The 19788-nt window shown below is 40.5% G+C and overlaps 1 protein-coding gene across 1 annotated transcript in view; it reads right to left on the reverse strand.

Moving 5' to 3' along the window:
- Positions 1 to 19788, reverse strand: part of LOC130487999 (sodium channel protein type 2 subunit alpha-like) — a 79519-nt gene that overhangs the window by 19074 nt on the left and 40657 nt on the right. Inside the window, exons 16-18 of the mRNA XM_056861578.1 lie at positions 19086 to 19442; positions 15275 to 15760; positions 136 to 259 (exon numbers count right to left, since the gene is read on the reverse strand). Coding sequence (XP_056717556.1) covers positions 136 to 259; positions 15275 to 15760; positions 19086 to 19442 — 967 coding nt within the window. The remainder of the gene's footprint in view (positions 1 to 135; positions 260 to 15274; positions 15761 to 19085; positions 19443 to 19788) is intronic.

Below are 19788 nucleotides of genomic sequence, written 5' to 3' on the forward strand. Positions count from 1 at the left end.
CCTTTGAAACAGCTTTCCGACAAAATAGAAATAGGAAGTAACGTGAAGTTTGGCCCCAGATTGGTCTGATTGTGCAGCATCTGAAAGTATATAATACATAATTGGTCAAATACAGGTCTTTTCTGTCCCTGTTACCTTCTGTAAAACAGGCTTCTGGTTCAAGAGCCTCTTCAGGTTCAATCTCTGTCTGTTCACCCTCTCCAGGTGGGGCAATATCAACAGTACTGCCTTCAGATGAGCTGGTTGCACGGGGTAGTTTCTGAAAATAAAATCCCACAAAAGAATGTGTGTGTTTTTCCCCCTTCTCCCATAAGTATATGTCACTCAATTGGAGAGTACTCTTCAAATTAATATTGGTAATATAGAGCAGTGAGTTGTTTTAACTGTGAATAAAATCATAGCATGAAAAGCACCAGAGGGTTCTTATTCTCTTGCTTTTGTTTATTTTCTTATAACAAATGTTGTAGAAAAAAGCATATTCGTAGTACTCTAGTCCTGTCTGTGTGACAGCAGGAAACCTGCATACAATGTTTAATTCTATGAAATTAAATTTCAACAGTCTCTTTTTATTTTCCCTCTAAGCACTAAATAAACCAAATGAAAAATACATACAAATTGGTATCTTTATGACTTCTTCTAAAGTTTATCTGGGAAGATAGTGAGAATGGCCTGTTGTCCAGATGGCCCTCGGCTAATTTCAGATGGGCCAACAGTAAATTAGCAAATTAATTACACTATTATGTACTGTAACTATTTTTTTACTCCTGTCTGCCGTTCTACACAGAATGCTACAGACTTCACCTAAATTTTCTCCTCTTGGCAAGTTGCCAGAATTGAATAACAATTCAGAAAAGTTTTTTTTTTAAATCTAGCTGCACTGTGATTGATATTAAGGTACATGTGTGAGATCTCACACCACATACACTAAAGGCATTATATTGGGAGGGGGGAGCAGTGCAACTGTATTTGTAGTAATGTGTCTGGTCTACATTGTCAGTGAGATGTGGAAATGAGGTGGCAAAATGCAAAGGTGATAAGCAGAGACAGGAACACTTCAGGGTTAGGGTTGCCAACTCTGCCTTGGGGAATTCCTGGAGATTTACAGCCCATACCTGAAATTTGGGCTGAAAGGCCTTAGGAGGCGTCCACCGGTGCAGGGGCCCACACCACGGCCGCCTGGAAGGTGCACGCCGGCGTGAGTGGCCCCAGTGCCGGTGTGCAGGCCTGGGAGCTGGTCCCCGGCCGCCACTGTGGCAGCGGTGGGGCTGGACGCTGCCGCAGCCTCCCGCCGGCCTCTGGCTGCCGGCACAGGCTGCGGTGGCGCCCTGGGAGGCGTTCCCGGGGCATTCCGGCTCTGGCCAGGGGGCGGGGCCGACGTTAGTTGGCCTCCCGAACCGTTTTGGCTTGAGAACACCCCTTTTTTATTTTCTTCAGATATGCCAGCTTTTTGCTGGCGTATCTCCTATGCAACCCTATGAGGGATGCACGGTTTTTTTGCACTGGGTTGCCTCCTAAGCCCGGGGCAGGGTTAGGGGTGGAGCCTAGGGAAGGAGCTCAAAGGGGATGTAATTCCACAGACTGGCCTCTGAATCTGCCATTTCCTCCAGGGGAACTGATCTCTGTATTCTGGAGATCAGTTGAAATTTCAGGACAACTCCAGGCCCCACCTGGAGGGCAGCACCCCTACTTCAGGCTGCAAATAGAGAACTTTTAAAATGTTCCTGAGAGAGAGAGAGAGGGAGGGAGGGAGGGAGAGAGAGAGAGAAATTTTTAAAAACTCTCTTCATATAGAAAGCGAGCACAACAGGAAGCAGACTGGGCTAGAACGTTTCTTCCTGCTGTGGTTGTGTTTTTACTTGCGGGGAGCTTTAACCTGGGGAAACATTCAAAAACCAGCAATGTGCTGTGGTACGGTCCAGTCCACCATTCAGGATTACAGTACCATGCTTGGTTGGATGAATACACTGGGTAGGATTGCCAAGTGCCCGGTGGTGGCGGGCAAAATCCGGCCAATCCACCCAGCTGCCCACCGAGCAGCTGAGGGTCAGCGGGCAACGCGTGCACGTGTGCCCACATGCTGCGCCCGATCACTTCCGGGTTTACCCGGAAGCGACGCGGACGCTCTAGCAGCCTCCGTCGAAACTCTATGAAAACCATAGAGTTTCGGCAGTGGAAGTGACGTAGGCACACGTGCCGATCACACACCCCGGGCATACCCCCCAAAAGCTCCTGCTGGTGGAACTAACGAGCCTGGCAACCCTAACACTGGGTCTACTTAGAGTTGCCCCTTCTTGGAAGGCACAAATCTGGAAGGGGTTGAGTTCCACCAGGGGGCAGACCCCCGGTCAAGTCTCACCTATCCAGGTATGGGACTAGTGGGGTCAAGGGATAGAGCTCTGTGAAGTTAATGGGCAGAGCCCATGTGCCCAGAGACAGAACTCTAAGAGGTCAAAGGGCACAGCCAACAAAGAATACTTCTCAAACTAAGGTGCTCATCATTCTGTCCGTCTCTCCATCCTCCCACTGCCCTCTTGCTAAGGACATATCAGGAGGAAAGGGAAGCAGAAAATGCAGCCAAAGACAGAAGCAGTCTGCTTTTGAGACCCACAAAAGACTGTGCTGAAAATGAAAGCAAATAATGTCTGCAAGCCTAATTTTGCAAAGGTGTGGCACAGCAAAGGGCTTTGCCTTAGAAGGAACTAAACAATTCAAAACTCACATTCAGCATCAGTTCTCGCAGAGATGTTGCCAAGCCATACCTGGCAACAGGCGGAAGCTTGGGGAGGGGGGGCTGGGACATAGAGGGCGATGTCATCCTGTGCACTGTGACATCACTTCCAGGAAAAACCAGAAGTGTCACTGTAGGAATCACTGGAAACTACCAAAGAGTTTCTGGAGATTCCTAGAGCTATATGATATCACTTCCAGGTTCCCCTATAAGTGATGTCATCATCCATGACCTAACCTTCCCCACACTGCTGCTTGGAGCGGTGGATGGCAATAAGAGTTGCCAGCGGGATGCCTCCTGCCTAAGGCTGAGTCAGAGGCACTGGGCAATAGACTGCATAGCACAGGACCTGACGTTCCCCATGCCCTTCACCAAAAGTAATATTATTCTGCACATGTTTAGGGTTTTTTGCCTGTAATTAAGTTTATAGATAGGGAATCACTTTAGGTATTTTATATACAGCAGGAGCTAGATTTCATTACTCTAACCATTGCAGCTTGCTTTTGGTAGCTGTTTCTAATTTTCTATTCTGTTGTCTTCCTTGGGGAGGAAGGGCTCTTTCCATGCTCAGAGGAACTCAGCCCTATGTGCCATAATTTAAAAAAATGTTAGCAACTATAATTTTTCATATCCTTACAAAAGAGAGCTTTCACTAGCTTACTATCTAATGGAGAAGTCATAATTTAGTCCTAATCTGAAGTTTTTCAGAATAGCCCGAGATTTTCTCAAACAAGGACCGGGTCAATTTAGAGCGGGCAGCCTTGTAGAATGAGCATCTGAAAAATCATAATTTAGTCAAACAACAATGTAATCCTTTGCAGTGAGTTACAATAAAATCAATGCATTTAGACTTTTGCATAGTTTCTACATAGCCTATGTAACTTTGCATAGGATTGCACCGCAAGAGATCTCATTCATTTCCTTTGTACACACATCATTTCAGTAACATTTATTCGTCAATTTTCTCAAGGGTGAAAAGTTCTCCTTTATTGTGCTTGCGTAAGTTTTTTAAATGTTATGTATCTGAAATACTGCTTTCAGTAGGAAGCTACTCTACAGCTGTAAATAGTGTTTTTCACATAGAACTTTAAAAATTTGAAATATGGAAAACCATGCAACATTAAACATCAAAGCAATATCAATGAATAAGACAGCAAAAGTAAATGATTTATGTTTCTGGGGTTTACATTAATACAAGAAATTAGTGTGTGTGTATATATATATAATTTAATATTAGCAAACTGAACAGAGATTGGTATTCGTTTATGAAAATATTTGGCAGTAACACTGATAACTACGAGGAGAGAATTTATGTATACCTTTTCTGCCATGCTAAAATTTACAGAATTATTTCAACTGCAAAACTCTGTGGGGTTATGTAACATAAAGGAATTAGTCATGCCCTTCTTGAAGGCACTTAGAGATTGATGGCTCAGCTTCGGTGATAGATAACAGGATGTAACTCCAGTGGTTTTGTGAAGGGCCAAATAAAACATTATTTTTTAAATAGTTGGGTCCAGATTCTGAAAAAAAGGGGAGCCCAAACAGGTTCGTCCACAGATACTCCACATGGAGCAGCAAAAGCAGGGAAACAGCTCCTCTCCAGCATGATTTTTGCATGGGAAAGCGGTTAGGGGAGGCAAGAGCCCCCCCCCCCACATGTTCTGAGCCCGTTTGGGCTCTTCCTTTTTAAAGAAGCTGTTCCCTGCAGCTGCTGTGTGGCTGCGGGGAACACACGTTGGTTGCAGAGAATCCAGACCCAGCTCTTTGAAAACTGTGATGTTCAGTTTGGCCTGGAGAAACTGGCTCAAACTGAACTTCTGTTGCATTGCATCACCTGAGAATTTGAGCTTGATGTGTGTAGCTGTTAGATTAACAAAATGACAAGCAGAAATCTCTGATAGTATGCTTGCTAAAAATAATAAATATAAAATATTAGAATGAAGAACACAGGAAGCGAGATGATGGATTAAGCATTAAAATGAATGACTGTATTAGTCAGAACTGCATGCATACAGATATCCCACAGATAAGGAAGTACCATATGGCTTAAACTCTGTGTCTAGTCCTCAGTATTATTGACTGTATTATTCATGTTTAAAATATCTCTTGCTGCTGTTTCATGCAATGGCTTTATGTCTCAATGGATTTTGTAAAAAAAAAGGCAGCTTGTTCTGCTTTTGCAAATCAGTCTATTAACAATGTTCTTGCAAGGGAGCAGAAATATGGAGTGAGGAGTGTGAGAGGAGAAAGTGAATGAAGGGGGTATTGTATACTATGCAGTTCTACACTAGTTGTACTGTCACTGGGGGTATGGCTATGACTCAGTGGTGAATCACCTGCTCCGCATGCAGAAGGTCCCAGGTTCAATCTCTGGCATCTCCAGTTTTTTAAAAAATCAGGCAGTGGGAGATGTGAAACACCTTTCCCTGAAACCCTGGAGAGTTGCTGCCAACTGTGGCTGATCAGAGTCTAGCTACAGATAATGCCCCCCACATATAAAAATGTCAGAGCTACCTAGGAGGCCGGAATGACTCTCAAAATCAATATGAATTCCAAATGAAATGGAAGTGCTATTTTGACTATGGTAACTTGAGAGTTTAAAATATATAGTAGAATTAGGATAAATTAGAGCAAATCAGGAACAACAGATATGGCTTATAACGTAAGAATATAGAAGCTTAAACTAGAAGACTGGCAATTTAAAAAAACTAGAAGGATTATATGTATTAACAGAATAGTTTGCTATTATTATGTATACAATCTAGTATATAGAGCAACTGCTATGATACTCAGAATTGTTAATAGATCTCTCTGGAAGGAACTCTATTTGTATGTGTATTTGTATGTGAATGGGCATGTATATGTGTATGTCAAGTTTTCGTATTGTTTAAAATGTTAATAAAAATATTTTTTTAAAATAAAATCAATATGTCAGGAGTGTAAATATGCCATGAGAAAGACAGAGAGAGAAAGAAAAAGAGGGGTACATCGGTCTTGCTTGTAAGACCCAAACAAGCTTCTGAGTGATTAAAGAAAATTGTTAGTTTCTCTCATCCACTTGTGGTCCTGCGCTAAGATACATGCTGACCGGGGCCATAAGTCTGTTACCAGAAAACTGATTGAACAGAATTACAATTGAACAGATCAAGAACATAACTTTATGGTTGGTTATGTAGATTAGGGATCTCTCGCAACTTTAGCAGAGCCATTTTGTTCTCAGATAGGGTTGGTTTAATACAGATGCAACTCACTGATAATAGTTTACCATTATCACATCCCCAAGAATGAGGGAACTGTTCAGCACCAAGGTTTACTGTTTCTATCCTAAGCTCATGCAACCATGTTATAAACATAAATTTCTTTTAACAAACATTTATATCACTATGATGTACTAGCAGATTTCCCAAAATGATCCAGCATCAGCATTACAGCAATACAGTTTTTAGAATGCATGCACTTTGTTTAGACTATATACATGGATGGGCTTTTACTGCCAGTGGTTCCAGGTAAATGAAGTTTTGGTGTTACTTTTTCTTAATATTATGAGCACAATCTACTAATACCCGCTCATGCAGATGCAGCTATGTGTGCATTAGGGCACTGGCATTCCTGCCCCCCCCCCTTTCCCGTTGAATTGTGCTCAATGATATTCATATCTTTTAATAAAGAATTATAGCAGAAATACCAGATGGCACTATTTCCTAACATATAAAATACAATGTACCTTGACTGCATGTATACAGACCGTCATTCATACAAAGAAAGAAGTCTTGACAGCTTATTTCCTGTTACCCTGCATTTCTTAATTTTTAAAGGTTTCATTCCTTATTGTCCTTACAATTTTGAGCTGTGTTTAAAAAATTAAACAAATTTGCCACTTAAATGAGATATTTAACAAATGAGATATTTAACTGACCAGAGTAAGCTGCTGGCTAAATGCCTCCTGGGTGAACTGATATATTTAAACAAACCAGTCAGAATGTAAATTTTGCTTCAAGTGATGCCATTAAAGTCAATCAGAATTTTACTACTGACTTGCAGTGATATTTATAACTGCTGAATTCAATGTGAAGTGTTTAATTGGCTTCAGTAAGTATAAACTGTGCCCTTAATGGTAGCAAAATCAGACCCACGACTACACTCAGACATGAATATCATGGATTGTAGCCAATTATACAAATCCTAATACCTTAAAAAATTAAAATTCTTAGCACCATATTTTAAAAATTGAGAGTATAGTTTGAAACCCTTAGAAAGTGACTGATTTTTTTTAAAAACTGATGAGTATTCTTATTTCACAAGAAATGATTTGTTAGGAGTAAGGTCACTTATAACACCATTATTCCTTTATAGAAAGAACAGTTTGACAAACATTATCAGACCATTTTCTGTTAGACTACTGTACACTCATGGGGTTAGATCCTGCCAGTTTTTTAGCTCAGTCTTTCCAAATTTCCCTCCTTATTCCAGCCCCCATCCCACATTGTCAGGTCTGACCATATTTTGTAGGCTGACCATATTTCCATGAGACAAAAACGGGACAATGGGATGGCAAAAACAGGACAGGGGTTATGTAATATTAGTGAAACCTGATCGGAGCATTTTTTCTATGAGAATTTACCCAGCCATGCCTGCATGCGGCATAAGACATGTCAGAACTGAAGGAAACAAACGTTGGAAGTGTAATAAGGTGCAAAACGGGACAAAAATCTACATTTTAATTAAAAAGATGGGACGGCCAGGAAATACGATAAAAACGGGACTGTCCCTTTCAGAATGGTACGTATCGTCAGCCTACACGATTGTCAGCATAGCCTTTTTAGTGGTCAAAGTGGATTCCCTTTTCCAGTGGCGTAAAAGCTGGTTGGATCCAACCTATAGAGAAAAAAGTCTCATTATCTGCAGGGATACATTGGAAAGCAATTTTTGATGATGCAGCATTCCCAAGGCCTGAATCAGCAAAACAACATGCTTGACTAGAGCAGAAGCCTGTGCAATACTAGTGAAACCACACCAAGGGAAAAAATATATAACCTTACTTTATTTTAAAAAGAAGATCTGAGGAGGAGGGGAAGTAATTTGAATTATAACAGTTAGATAGTGTGAAATGATAATCTAAATTGGCAGAGATGGAAATAGCATAACCACTCTCACACTTAGACTCTTTTTGACCACAGTGCATCTCTTGATTTAGTCAACAAAAGGTAATCAACACAAGCTTTGCCCAACAGCATGTTAATGGGCCATTTCCATTGTTTAAGCATTCACTTAAGGCCAAGTCTTGCTCTCATTTGATTTTACATGATGTTTTCAACGGGAGCAGGAGCAGGCCAAAAATACAGATGTTAAGCGTTACAAACCGCTTTCATGATTCAGGTGACAGTAAAATAAACAAAGGGATTCAGCCATTATAAATTATCGTGAACAACACAGTTTTAATATATCTATGTTTGACCATTCTAAATTGCTTCAGGGCTTGCCAAAATCTGAAACAGCAATTCCCATTTTCCTTCACTCTTGTGACATGTTTGAATTTAACTGTTAACCTTATACAAAATATGGAGGGAATGTTTCTGCCTCATCCTATTAAAGCCTTCCTCTTATACTTTGGACTAGTTGGAAAATATATCCGTTTACAATATCCCAATGTTTACATTTATATTCCATGTTTTAAAAGATGCCACCCCCAACTTCTGAAGCAGCTTTAAGCTTAAAGTTTTTTAATAAGACAGTACCGGTGATACACATTTTAGAGATTTGAGTACCTTTAGCAAGTTTATCAATTGCACACTAATAGCTGACCTAGATATTTCAATAATCATAGAACATATTCACTACCTTCCCACCCACCTCTTGTACCATCTATGAGATCTCAAAAGGTAAATCACAGTGTGACAGGTTAAGCACAGAAATGTACTCTAGAGCCAATCAAAGCAGTGCTCTGAATCAGCCAATAGGAGCTGTGTACTGGGAAAAGGTTCAGATCTGACAGGGAAGGTTAAGGCCTTTTATGCATGGTCTGTTTCCACTGGATCTGCTGCTCTCTAACTGCACAGTATTTGCAGTTGAATTCTCAAAACTCTATGCACAGGGGCTTTTTGCCCCAATGAAATTCCAAGAACACCTTGTGATCAATTATGCATCCCCAGCAAAAATGCAGAACTTCTGAACTCCCACAGCGGGATTCTTTCATTTGATCTGAACCGAGTGGCCATTTTACCGCCAAAGCAGAGATAGGTCCAGACACTCACACACACCGACCAATTTGTTTCTGTGTAACTCAATGCAGGGGTCATAAGAACATACAAACACTTGCTCGGCCATTTGTGACTTTCATAGTCCCATTGGCAGTCTTGTACTTGCAAAAAAAAAGAAAAAAAAGGCTTTCATTACTATAAGAAAAAGTATATAAGGGAAGGGCGGCAAATCAGCCCAGCTCTGTTCCATCCTGCCAAGCGCTGAAACTGATCCACACACTCACTGTGAAATTGACCAAATAAGCAGCCTCATAGTTTCTCTTGCTAGCACACTCAATAATGGTTTACAGGGGAGGGGTTGGATGAGGAGGACAAACCTTGGGAGGGAGAAATGAGAATGGGCGTGGGGAGAAAAACCTGGTGACAAATAAGCACAGGGATTACTTCTGATTTGGGATCAAGGCAGACATTAAACTCAGGATAAAACAGCATCCTGAAAACGTGGGGAAAACACAAGGGGACAGCGAGGAGACTTCTGAAGGTCGGAAAATACATGCATAAATAAAATGAAGCCCTGAAGTAGTCGGGGTGGTGGTGGTGACCGTGACAGGAACAACCAGTGCATAAAAGGCCTAAGCCAGTCAAAGGTTTTTTTTGTTTTTTGTTTTTTTTGAGGGATGAGAGAGAAGTGTTAGCCTAACAGGATTGTGAATTAAAGATCTGAGGTGATACCAAATATCTGGTTAATGCCTGAGGAATTGAGTGTATGAAGGTATTACAGTAGGCCATCAAGGCTTACTGGGTCTAGTGTGTAACTAAAGTACAGAGTCCTGTATTTAGATGTTATAAACCTGCCTGAGAGAGGGCATGTACTCTTTGAAGCCTAGTTTAGCACAGCTCCTGGTTGTCATTATTTACTTCAGTTGTGTGTGTGTGTGTGTGTGTGATTCCCCCCACCCCTGAATAAACAGTATTCTTGTTCACTTTTAAAAGCAAACCATCCTGAGCCTGTCAATTTACCTTAGACATCAATTCAGGCTTATGTGGGTTTATAGTTCCCAGGCCCAGATTCTAATGTCTCAACCCTTTTAAAATTCCCATTGGGAACCCACAAAGGGCACACACAGAGATGCTGCCCTGTGGGCTGGGCATTGTGCCAAAGTTACAGTAACAAAACATTTTACAATGTTTTAATTTGAGCAGGATTGTAGCAGGCAGCCAATACTAAATTTAACCTTGTAACAATCCAGAGTAGGCTTTTGTGATCAGGCAGCGATCTTAAATCTTAATAGTCTGCTCTCTTAACATTGGTTTCTTATTTGTGAATATAGAAAGATTAGTAAAGTCTTAGGTAGCTAGTAAAAATCCTCAGTTAAAACGCCTTGCGGCTTATTTATCATGCCTTTTGGTTCCTTATTGTTAAAGGTTGAGATCTTAAGAACTATGGGTTGGTTCCTATCAGTTTTTCAGCTGATGCATGGCAGTAAAGTCCCTTCTGATACCCCCAAAGGGCTATCTGGGACAAAAAGTCACACTGCAATGAAAAGAACAATCTAGTAAGATTATCCACCCTTTTCTGCCAGTGGAAAATCTCACAGGATGCAACCCAAACCACAAAACTGTTATATTAACTTGCTGCTTTCACCCAGCAGTCCCCACCAACAGAAGAGCTACTTTTGAAACTCTTCAGCAGTGAAAACTTCTGCAATATATTATTTCTTTGGCTAGGTTGTAAACAAGAGGTTAGTTTTAAAAATGAAGGTAAAAGTACTGGAACTTGTAAAAGCTTAAAATCAACTAAAACACATGTTTATAATTATCAGTTGTTGATACTTCTGGGCACACCAGTCAAACACACTTTGAAAAGAAGGACCAGCCCCAAATTATAATAGATGAAAACCCAGAACTACCTAGTGTTCAAATGAACTCTAGAAGAATGGTCCAGCATGGGAGAATTTGCATGACAACACCTCCAAAACATTCGGCAATTTAAAACCTAACCAAACATAGAAACATAGAAAGTCACTAAATTTTCAAATTATGTTTTCTAAAATTCCTCAAAAGACAACATTCATTCTATTAAATGTATCCCACATTTATAAGGGCTGAATCAAAAAGGGTTGTTTTTATTGTTTTTTTAAAAACTACACATGCTCCCTTTTTCCCCTTGGCCTTTTGAGAGTTCAACATTCTCATCATTTTATGCTCCAACTTACAAAACCTAAAAGGTCATGCAGTAGCTGTTAAGGGATTCGATAATAAAATATATATATAGAAAATTCACTAGCAGACTCAAAATGTATGTCGGGGTTGCCAATTTTGCCTGACCATGCTGTGATGTGAGTCACAGGACTCAGCAGAGAGCAGCTGTGCATGTTTGAACTGTCTTGCAATGGACAGGGAAGGAAACATAGCTCAGTAGCATGCAGGGCCAGTCAATATCCACAGGAAAGTGATCATATAGGTATAATTTGCTTAGGTAACCTGTGTAACAGTGGTGGTACGTTGAATCTACCTGGTTAAAAAGCACCAGAGCTGCATTTCTTGATTGCTCCAGCTTGGTTTTACCCCTGTGAGAAGTAAGAATGGTAGGCAATGAAGTTCGTGACACAGTTATCGCCAGTCTTTTGTGCTCTGGAGAATTAGCATTAACACATGATTTCAAAACATTTGCAGAAACAAAAAGAGCTTAAGACATAATTACCATACTGCAAAAGAAAGAAGATACATATTGGTTGGTTTTAGAATAGAACACACATTCCTAACCATCTTTTGCAAGGTCCATCATAAACCAGGATTAACAATTATTAGGGATGTTCACTCATCTACAAATTTTGTTTTAGAAAAAGAAACAGATTTCTATTGCTCTGTTGAAGACACATATCTCTGCAATACTCCCCCCCACACATTCATTTGGGCCATTCTGAACTGCCTAAACTCCTTCCCTTTTAATGGGATTCTACTATCAGCATTTCTCATTTCCTGCATTTGGTTTTAAATTCTGAAACGCCTTGTTATTCTTGGACTAAATCAAATTAATTTATTATTCAAAATAAAGAAGTCTCCAACATTTACTGAGATGCAGCTGGTTCTGGCTTGATCACCAGTGTCAGCAATACTCAGTAGCTCTGCAAAGCTTCGGCCCCATTCAGGTTTTGATTACCAGATCAATCCTATACAAACAGCTTGTTCCTGTAAGCTGCAGCGGCCGAGGACAGCATGGCCATGGCGCTGCCATGGCACCTCCAATGAGGTTTTGTGGCTGCTGTGCGGGGGAAAAAAGTTTTTTTTATTTAAAAAAAAACTGAAAATGTGGGGAAAGTCCCCATAGCAAACAGGGATGCTGTGCCACCAAAAAGGTGGTGTGGCAATGTCATTGTGTTAGGGGGCGTTCCCAGGCCGAAAGGGGTCCCACGGAACACCCCGGGATCGCCTCCTGAGATACCAGTGCAGGGACTTGTGCCGAAAGAACACCAGTGGGAGGCCGTGTCGGTGTCCAGGGCCGCACTGCCACTGCAGTCCAGTGGGGCTGGTGTAAGTGTCCCTCTGCCGGTGTCAGTGCCAGTTTGCACAGCACAAGTGGCATGGATGCCAGATTAGGGGGTCACAACGCCTCCTAAGACCATCCGTCTCCTCCTTCAGGAATGCGCTGAAAGTTACTCCATTCTAAGTCCATACTAATGAGTTTAGATTGGGGTAACTCTAGCATGTAAGAGCAAACTGTCAGAAGCCTCAGCGATCTACATTTTGCACGTGAGCATCAAGTGGATGTAAAGGCAGAGATTGACTACACAGAAAGAGAAATAACTAGGAAGAAGTTAACTGTTTCTCAGTGACTGACCCCTTTCTTTTCATTGTGAACAACACACATACAAACAGAAGGTCTGGGAGAGGGGTATGTATGTGTGTGTGTGTGCTGTCAAGTCACAGCTGATTTATGGCGACCCCGTGGGTTTTCAAGTCAAGAGACGTTTGGAGGTGGTTTGCCATTGCCTGCCTCTGCATGGGCTGAGAGAGTTCTGAGAGAACTGTGACTGGCCCAAGGTCACCCAGCAGGCCTCATGTGGAGGAGTGGGAAATCAAACCCGGTTCTCCAGATTAAAGTCCGCTGCTCTTAACCACTACACCACACTGGCTCTCGAGGAGTACCTAGACTGTTTAAAATTTTAAGAATTCGTTAAGAGCAGCAGCTCGTCCTTGGCCAGAGGCAATTTAATTATTTGCCCATAAACAATTTTGCAATGACTGGCAAGCTGGTGCTGATTTTTGTTTCCAAATAGCATTCTAGATTAAACACATTCAGTAAAGTGATGGATCACTCTAGGTTAAAATTGGTTAAAACATAAATATCATAGCAATGATTCAGAGAAGAGAATATGCCATCTGTCACACAAGCAAATTAAAGCATCAATTACTTCTATAAAAGAGGAACTTTTTCATTAGAGATGGACACAGTTATGTGCAGAATAAAAAAGAATTTTATCAACAAATTAAAAGCCAGACAAAGCTAAAAGTGATAAATGGTACAGAATATGTTTTCTCATAATAGAAAACAAATACCTTTAAAAAGTTTCATTGAAATGTGTGATACCAGTGGAATGATGTATCACTGGTTAAGTGAGTGAAACAAATGTTCAACCAAAGAGTGAGCTGATCACAAACTCCTAAACCAAACTATATTTAAAATGTTGGCCCTTTAGAACCCCCCCCCCAAAAAAAAGCAACAGGTAAACAGTTAGGGTCCAACTAAAACATTATTTACAAGACAGTGAACTAAATTTCAACTTCACTATTCTAGAACAAGATGCAGCTGGGGATTTTAAAATAATCTCAGCCTGTCATTGGTAAAATACAGCAAATATGAGATGATGCAAAAAGATCTCATGTTGTACCAGAAAAGAAGGATGGCCCCTCTTCCTTTGAAAATACAAACACCAGCAGTTATTTGGATCTGTCTCTAACAGTATTTGGAACGAAACTCATGACTCCAGAGCCTCAACCCCTAATACCTTCCAGGTCATAATAGAACTAAAGTAGAGGATTTAGGACGTTCCAGATGAATGAACCATAGAGACATTATTCTTACAAAATCAAGCAACTAAAAATTTCCTAGAGTTAAAAAGAGAGAGAGAGCACTTACGGCCTACATTATATAGCACACAAATACTGGAAAACATACTGATTCTTTTAAAGGAATCTTTTAAACTGTAAAGTGTTTCCAGCTCTCTGTAAAGAATGCTCAAGATACCTAGTCTTCACTCAGAAATTTACTCAGCCACTAAGTTTATGATAATTTTAATTAGGTAATTTCTTCGCGCTTTATGAGTCATAGAAGAATCTTAAAGATCACAGGCAAGAAAGAATATGATGTTAAGATGACCCAAGCTAGATACAGAAATTCTTACAGAAATTTCAAATAAATAGATGCCCCAAAATAGTGCATGTAGTTAAATAACGAAGGATGAAATCACCTTATATATAATAAAAGACACAGATGCGGATAATAAAATTAACAGTAACAAAATTTCTACCTAAACTTTGAAAGGCAAACCATTTTAGGATTACAGATCTAAAAACTTCTGCTTACGGAACTAGTTTACAAAAGTGATTTTTACCCAATTCCCCCCACCCCACCATTGTTGAGGGTTGATGGTCCCTAGTCCAGAACAGCACATCCTACAGCACTGGACAGGTTGTAACAGAAAGGGCACCTAATATAATAGGCATGCTCCTCTGATCCTGGAGAGAATAGGTATGCATCATGACTAGTATCCATTTTTAATAGTAGCCATGAATACCCCTTTCCTCCATGAACCTGTCCACTCCCCTTTTAAAGCCTTCCAAGTTGGCAGCCATCACCACATCCTGGGGCAGGGAGTTCTTATGTGGCCCCAATACAGATCAAACCTGTACATGCAATTTACCTTCTGCTTTGGCCCTCAGCTTCCAGCACTAAAACATGGTGTCCCCTTCTACAATTGGTAGAAGCCCAAATAGCCCTAATTTGTAATGCTGCTGCCATTGTAGCACACTAAACATGAGATTAAACGCCATTTACAAGACCCCATGTGAAAGGAAGCGTTAATAATGCTTGTGAATTGTTGATAATGATCACTCATCATTTCAAAAGACAGCTTGCAAATATAAATAAAACATTTTGGCAATAAGAAAACAGCTGACCCTAAAAAGGTTGCTATTAATTAAAACAGCCATGGAATCTCCCAGCACTGTTACATGTGAAGAACCATAAACAACTTCAAAATATTATATTCCATATTGTATGTTTCATAAGTGAATAATATTTCAGCGTACTTATATACGTGTGTATATATACATAAAGTCCTACCTCTTTGCTTTCTTCAAGGTCGGATTCACTGCTAAATTCTTCTGTGTTAATATTTTCAAAATCTGATTCGCCAATAGCAATTGGTACAGTCACAGTAAGGCCCGGATTATTTATAAACGACATATAAGCATGTTCATCAATAATATATTTTTCCACACTTCTGCCTGTGCCTACACCACTTGTAGTTCCATTCCCATCTCTTAGATAATTAACATCTCTGATAATTTCAACCACAGTATGGTTGGAAACACAGTTGTCCTTCTGGTTGTTTAGGTCTTCGAGCGCTTTGATATCTTCTATAGCTTTCTGTTCTCTAACAAAGCCTTTTCGGACAATTTCCCGTAATTTTTTCTTAACATAAGCTATTCCCTTCTGAATCCTTGCCACAGCAACCTGAAGATTGTTCATTTCATTATCATCATCTGTGGCAGCAAGATTATCAGAACTAAAGGAGCTCAGCAACAAGGCTAGGAAAAGGTTCAATACCTAAAAGAAAAAGAAATGGTGCAACAACTTAGGTGTCTTATATATAAAAAGATTTACAAAAAGAGTCACAATTACATACAAAAGAAGAGCTCTGCCATATCTGTTCAAGTTCCGGCCATCCATTACCTAGCTCCAAACTCTAAAGTGTTACAATCAGTGTTTTATTTTAGACAGGAACTGTTTTATTTCTGATACAGTTAAATGTCTATTGTTTTTATCTTAAACCTATGTATCACTGTTTTATTGGCATATGCCATATTAATAAATCTGAATCTGTCATCCATTACCAGACTACTTCTGTTTGATTGATCAGTGAGACCTTGAGTATTAAAATCTGAACCCTATACCAGATGTTCCGATGATGCCCCTATACTCCACGAAGAACAACTTCATACACCTGATTGTTCTTTAAGGCTAAAATCACCATTTTGGTGATTTTGTAGAGCTCAGTAAAAAGCTCGATGATAAAATATAAGTTTCCTGATTCTGTTCCATGGGAGAGATTTTATCCATAGCTCCAGTTCTTAAACAATATGTGTGAATGACTGGGAGGTGAGAGAACCATAATGGCAGCCAATGACATCCATTGTCATTTTAGTACCTTCAGCCTTCATTTTGAAAAAACAGGCAAGCTGCTTTCAGGACTGAAAAAAGACTTGTCTCTTCGGGCAGTAGGAACCGCTGCTGCTAAAACAGTTAACTCTTGTTGGGTCTACAGGTTATCTCTAACAAACTTGAAAGAAGCTTTAACTGCCTAAATGTTGACATCCAGAAGATACTAAGTTCAACTGAATAATAATAGGATGTAAGTAAAAAGGTAAAGGTCCCCTGCGCAAGCACCAGGTCATTCCTGACCCATGGGATGACGTCACATTCCGACGTTTCCTAGGCAGACTTTGTTTGCGGGGTGGTTTGCCAGTTCCTTCCCCAGTCATCTTCCCTTTACCCCCAGCAAGCTGGGTACTCATTTTACCGACCTCGGAAAGATGGAAGGCTGAGTCAACCTTGAGCCAGCTACCTAAAACCGACTTCTGCCGGGATCGAACTCAGGTCGTGAGCAGAGTTTGGACTGCAGTACTGCAGATTAACACTCTGTGCCACGGGGATGTAGTGATATAAATAATATTCTTTTATTAATGCTTATGATTTATATTTTGCAAGCCAGAACCAATCATGTTTATGGAATCTGCCAATGAATGAATCCTTGAAGTACCATTAAGGACATAAGAAGAGCCCAGCCGGTTTCAGAACACTCATCCACCAGCACCCTACTTTACACAGTGTTCAACTAGTTGCCCTGGAGGGCCAATGATCAGGGCATAGAGAGGCCAAGGCTTGATGTTTCCTCCCAGCACTGGAATTCAGAGGTTAACTCAATGTGCAGGTTCCTGTTAGTCACCATGGCTAGTAGCCACCAATGAATAGGGTTACCAGCTCCGGGTAGGGAAATACCTGGAGATTTTGGGGGGATGGAGCCTGAGGAGGGTGGGGTTTGGAGAGGGGAGGGTCTTCAATGCCATAGAGTCCAATTGCCAAAGCGGCCATTTTCTCCAGGTGAACTGATCTCTGTCGGCTGGAGATCAGTTGTAATAGCAGTTCTCCAGCCACCACCTGGAAGTTGGCAACCCAACCAATGAACCTATCCTCCATGAGTCGTCTTGTCCCCTTTTATCTGCTGGACTGCCTCTCCTGCTATGTTCTGTCATGACAGCTTCACTTATCAGAGCAATGCCTGCTGAAGGAACCACCATGCAAATGGGTAAGATCGAGAACTTCCTGTGCACGTCAATTCTGTTGTGACTTCCACAGTACTGAGGAGGAGGCCAGTGAGACTCCAATGTGTCTTTCTGCAGACTGTGTGAAACAGAAGGATGCTTCTTTATAAAAGGAACAGAGTTACAAGGTTTATTGTATGTTTTATCCTGCTCTGAACTGCATTGTCTTGCACTTTTGTAATTCCATTTTCTGCACTGTTTATGATACATCATGTCTTATAACTTTTTATTTTTGCATTGTTTTCCTAATTTGTAATCCTAGCGCTACTGCATGGTTGATTGGGTGTCTTGTGTTGCCAGATTGCATTGTTTTATATCATGTGATCCACCTTGAGATTTGGCAAGAAAGTCTAGCTACAAACAAACAAACAAATAATATTAAAGTCATCCGTGCTCGTGGCCATCATTATATCCAGGGACAGTGAATTCCACACTTTAATTTTGTGTGTGTAAAGTGTCATCAAGTTGCAGCCGACTTATGGTGACCCCTTTTGGGGTTTTCATGGAAAGAGACTAACAGAGGTGGTTTGCCAGTGCCTTCCTCTGCACAGCAACCCTGGTAATCCTTGGTGGTCTCCCATCCAAATACTAACCAGGGCTGACACTTTAATTACTAATTCAATAAAAAGTTCAATTAGATTCAAGTTCAGTAGCACCTTAGAGACCAATAAGATTTTGGGGGGTTATGAGCTTTTGAGAGTTAAAGCTCCCTTTGTCAGATACCAATAAAGAAGTATTTGCCCATCCTGCATCTATTGCCCATCAGTTTAATTGGTACTCAAATTGTTGTACTTCGGGAGAAGGAAAAAAATTCTATCCACTTTCGCCACTCCATGCATATCTTTATAAAACTCTTTTATGTCCCCCTTAGTCATTTTTTCTAAACTTAAAAGCCCCAGAATCTTTAGCCTTCCCCCCAAGTAATGGACTTTGCAGCACAGGTAGCTTAATATGATCACAAATAACATCAAGAGATACTATAATTTTTCATATGTGTATTTCTTCATCCCTTATCAAAGGTGAGTGTGCCTCAAGCTGATGCATGTCCTCCTTGCTCCCCTCATTTAGAAGTAAACTACTAACTGTGCTCTTTACATCTGGTAAAGGTAGTAGGTTAGGGTTGCTGAGTTCCAGGAGGGCCTTGGAGCTCTCCCGGAATTACAACTGATCTCCAAATAGCAGCAATCAGTTCCCCTGGATGAAATGGATGTTTTGGAGTGTGGTGATAGGATAGTGGCAAGGCGTGAGGGTACCCAACCCCCTTGAAGAATGGCCATATGAACAAAATCCAACGTAGCACCTCTCACTAACCATTTCCCCCCCTATTTTCTCATGACCAAGAACAACTCCATCTTCCTCAGTTACTAATTCATTCTTCCAAGAACTGAACATGAAAAAACTATTCATATTAAATTGTAGTGTAGCAATGATTTCCAGTCAAACTTTAACCACCTGTTTTTTTCCCTACAAAATAACAACTCAAACATGTTCAATGGACATTATATTAGTAAAAACTGCAATTTGTTTTTTCAAAAAGACTGATTACGTACCACTAAATTTCCAATCACCATGACCAACATGAAAACAATAAGACACATGGCTTGGCCTGCGACCTCCATACAGTCCCACATGGTTTCTATCCATTCCCCACAAAGCACTCGGAATACGATCAAGAAAGAGTGGAAAAAGTCATGCATGTGCCAGCGTGGAAGAATACAATCTGTGGCAATTTTGCAGACACATTCCCTATAGCTTTTCCCAAACAGCTGCATGCCAACCACAGCAAAGATGAAGACAATAATGGCCAGCACCAAGGTCAAATTTCCCAGGGCTCCAACAGAGTTGCCAATAATTTTGATCAGCATATTGAGAGTCGGCCATGATTTTGCTAACTTGAAAACTCGGAGCTGGAAAACAATAGCAAGGATACATTATTATTGCTGCTCAAAACCATTATCAATGTGTATCACATTCTTATTTAGAAATTAAAAGAAAAATATAATTTGTCAGGATTAGAGATACTTTGATACATTCAGTTAAATTTATAATATAAGTCTGAAACAAGCAATGAGTGCAATATTTAGAAGCATATTTTCATTAAATAAATATATTGTGAGAAAAATGTGCGTATTAAAATTCACAAAAGTATGATGGGCATCAGGCCACATCTAGTAGATGTCAAACATGGTTGGGTTGTGGTTGTTTTGATGCAGACTAGAAATATAAATTCTTGGAACATTATAAGTTTACCAG

Source organism: Euleptes europaea, chromosome 15, assembly GCF_029931775.1.
Source record: "Euleptes europaea isolate rEulEur1 chromosome 15, rEulEur1.hap1, whole genome shotgun sequence".
In the NCBI taxonomy this organism is placed as follows: domain Eukaryota; kingdom Metazoa; phylum Chordata; class Lepidosauria; order Squamata; family Sphaerodactylidae; genus Euleptes; species Euleptes europaea.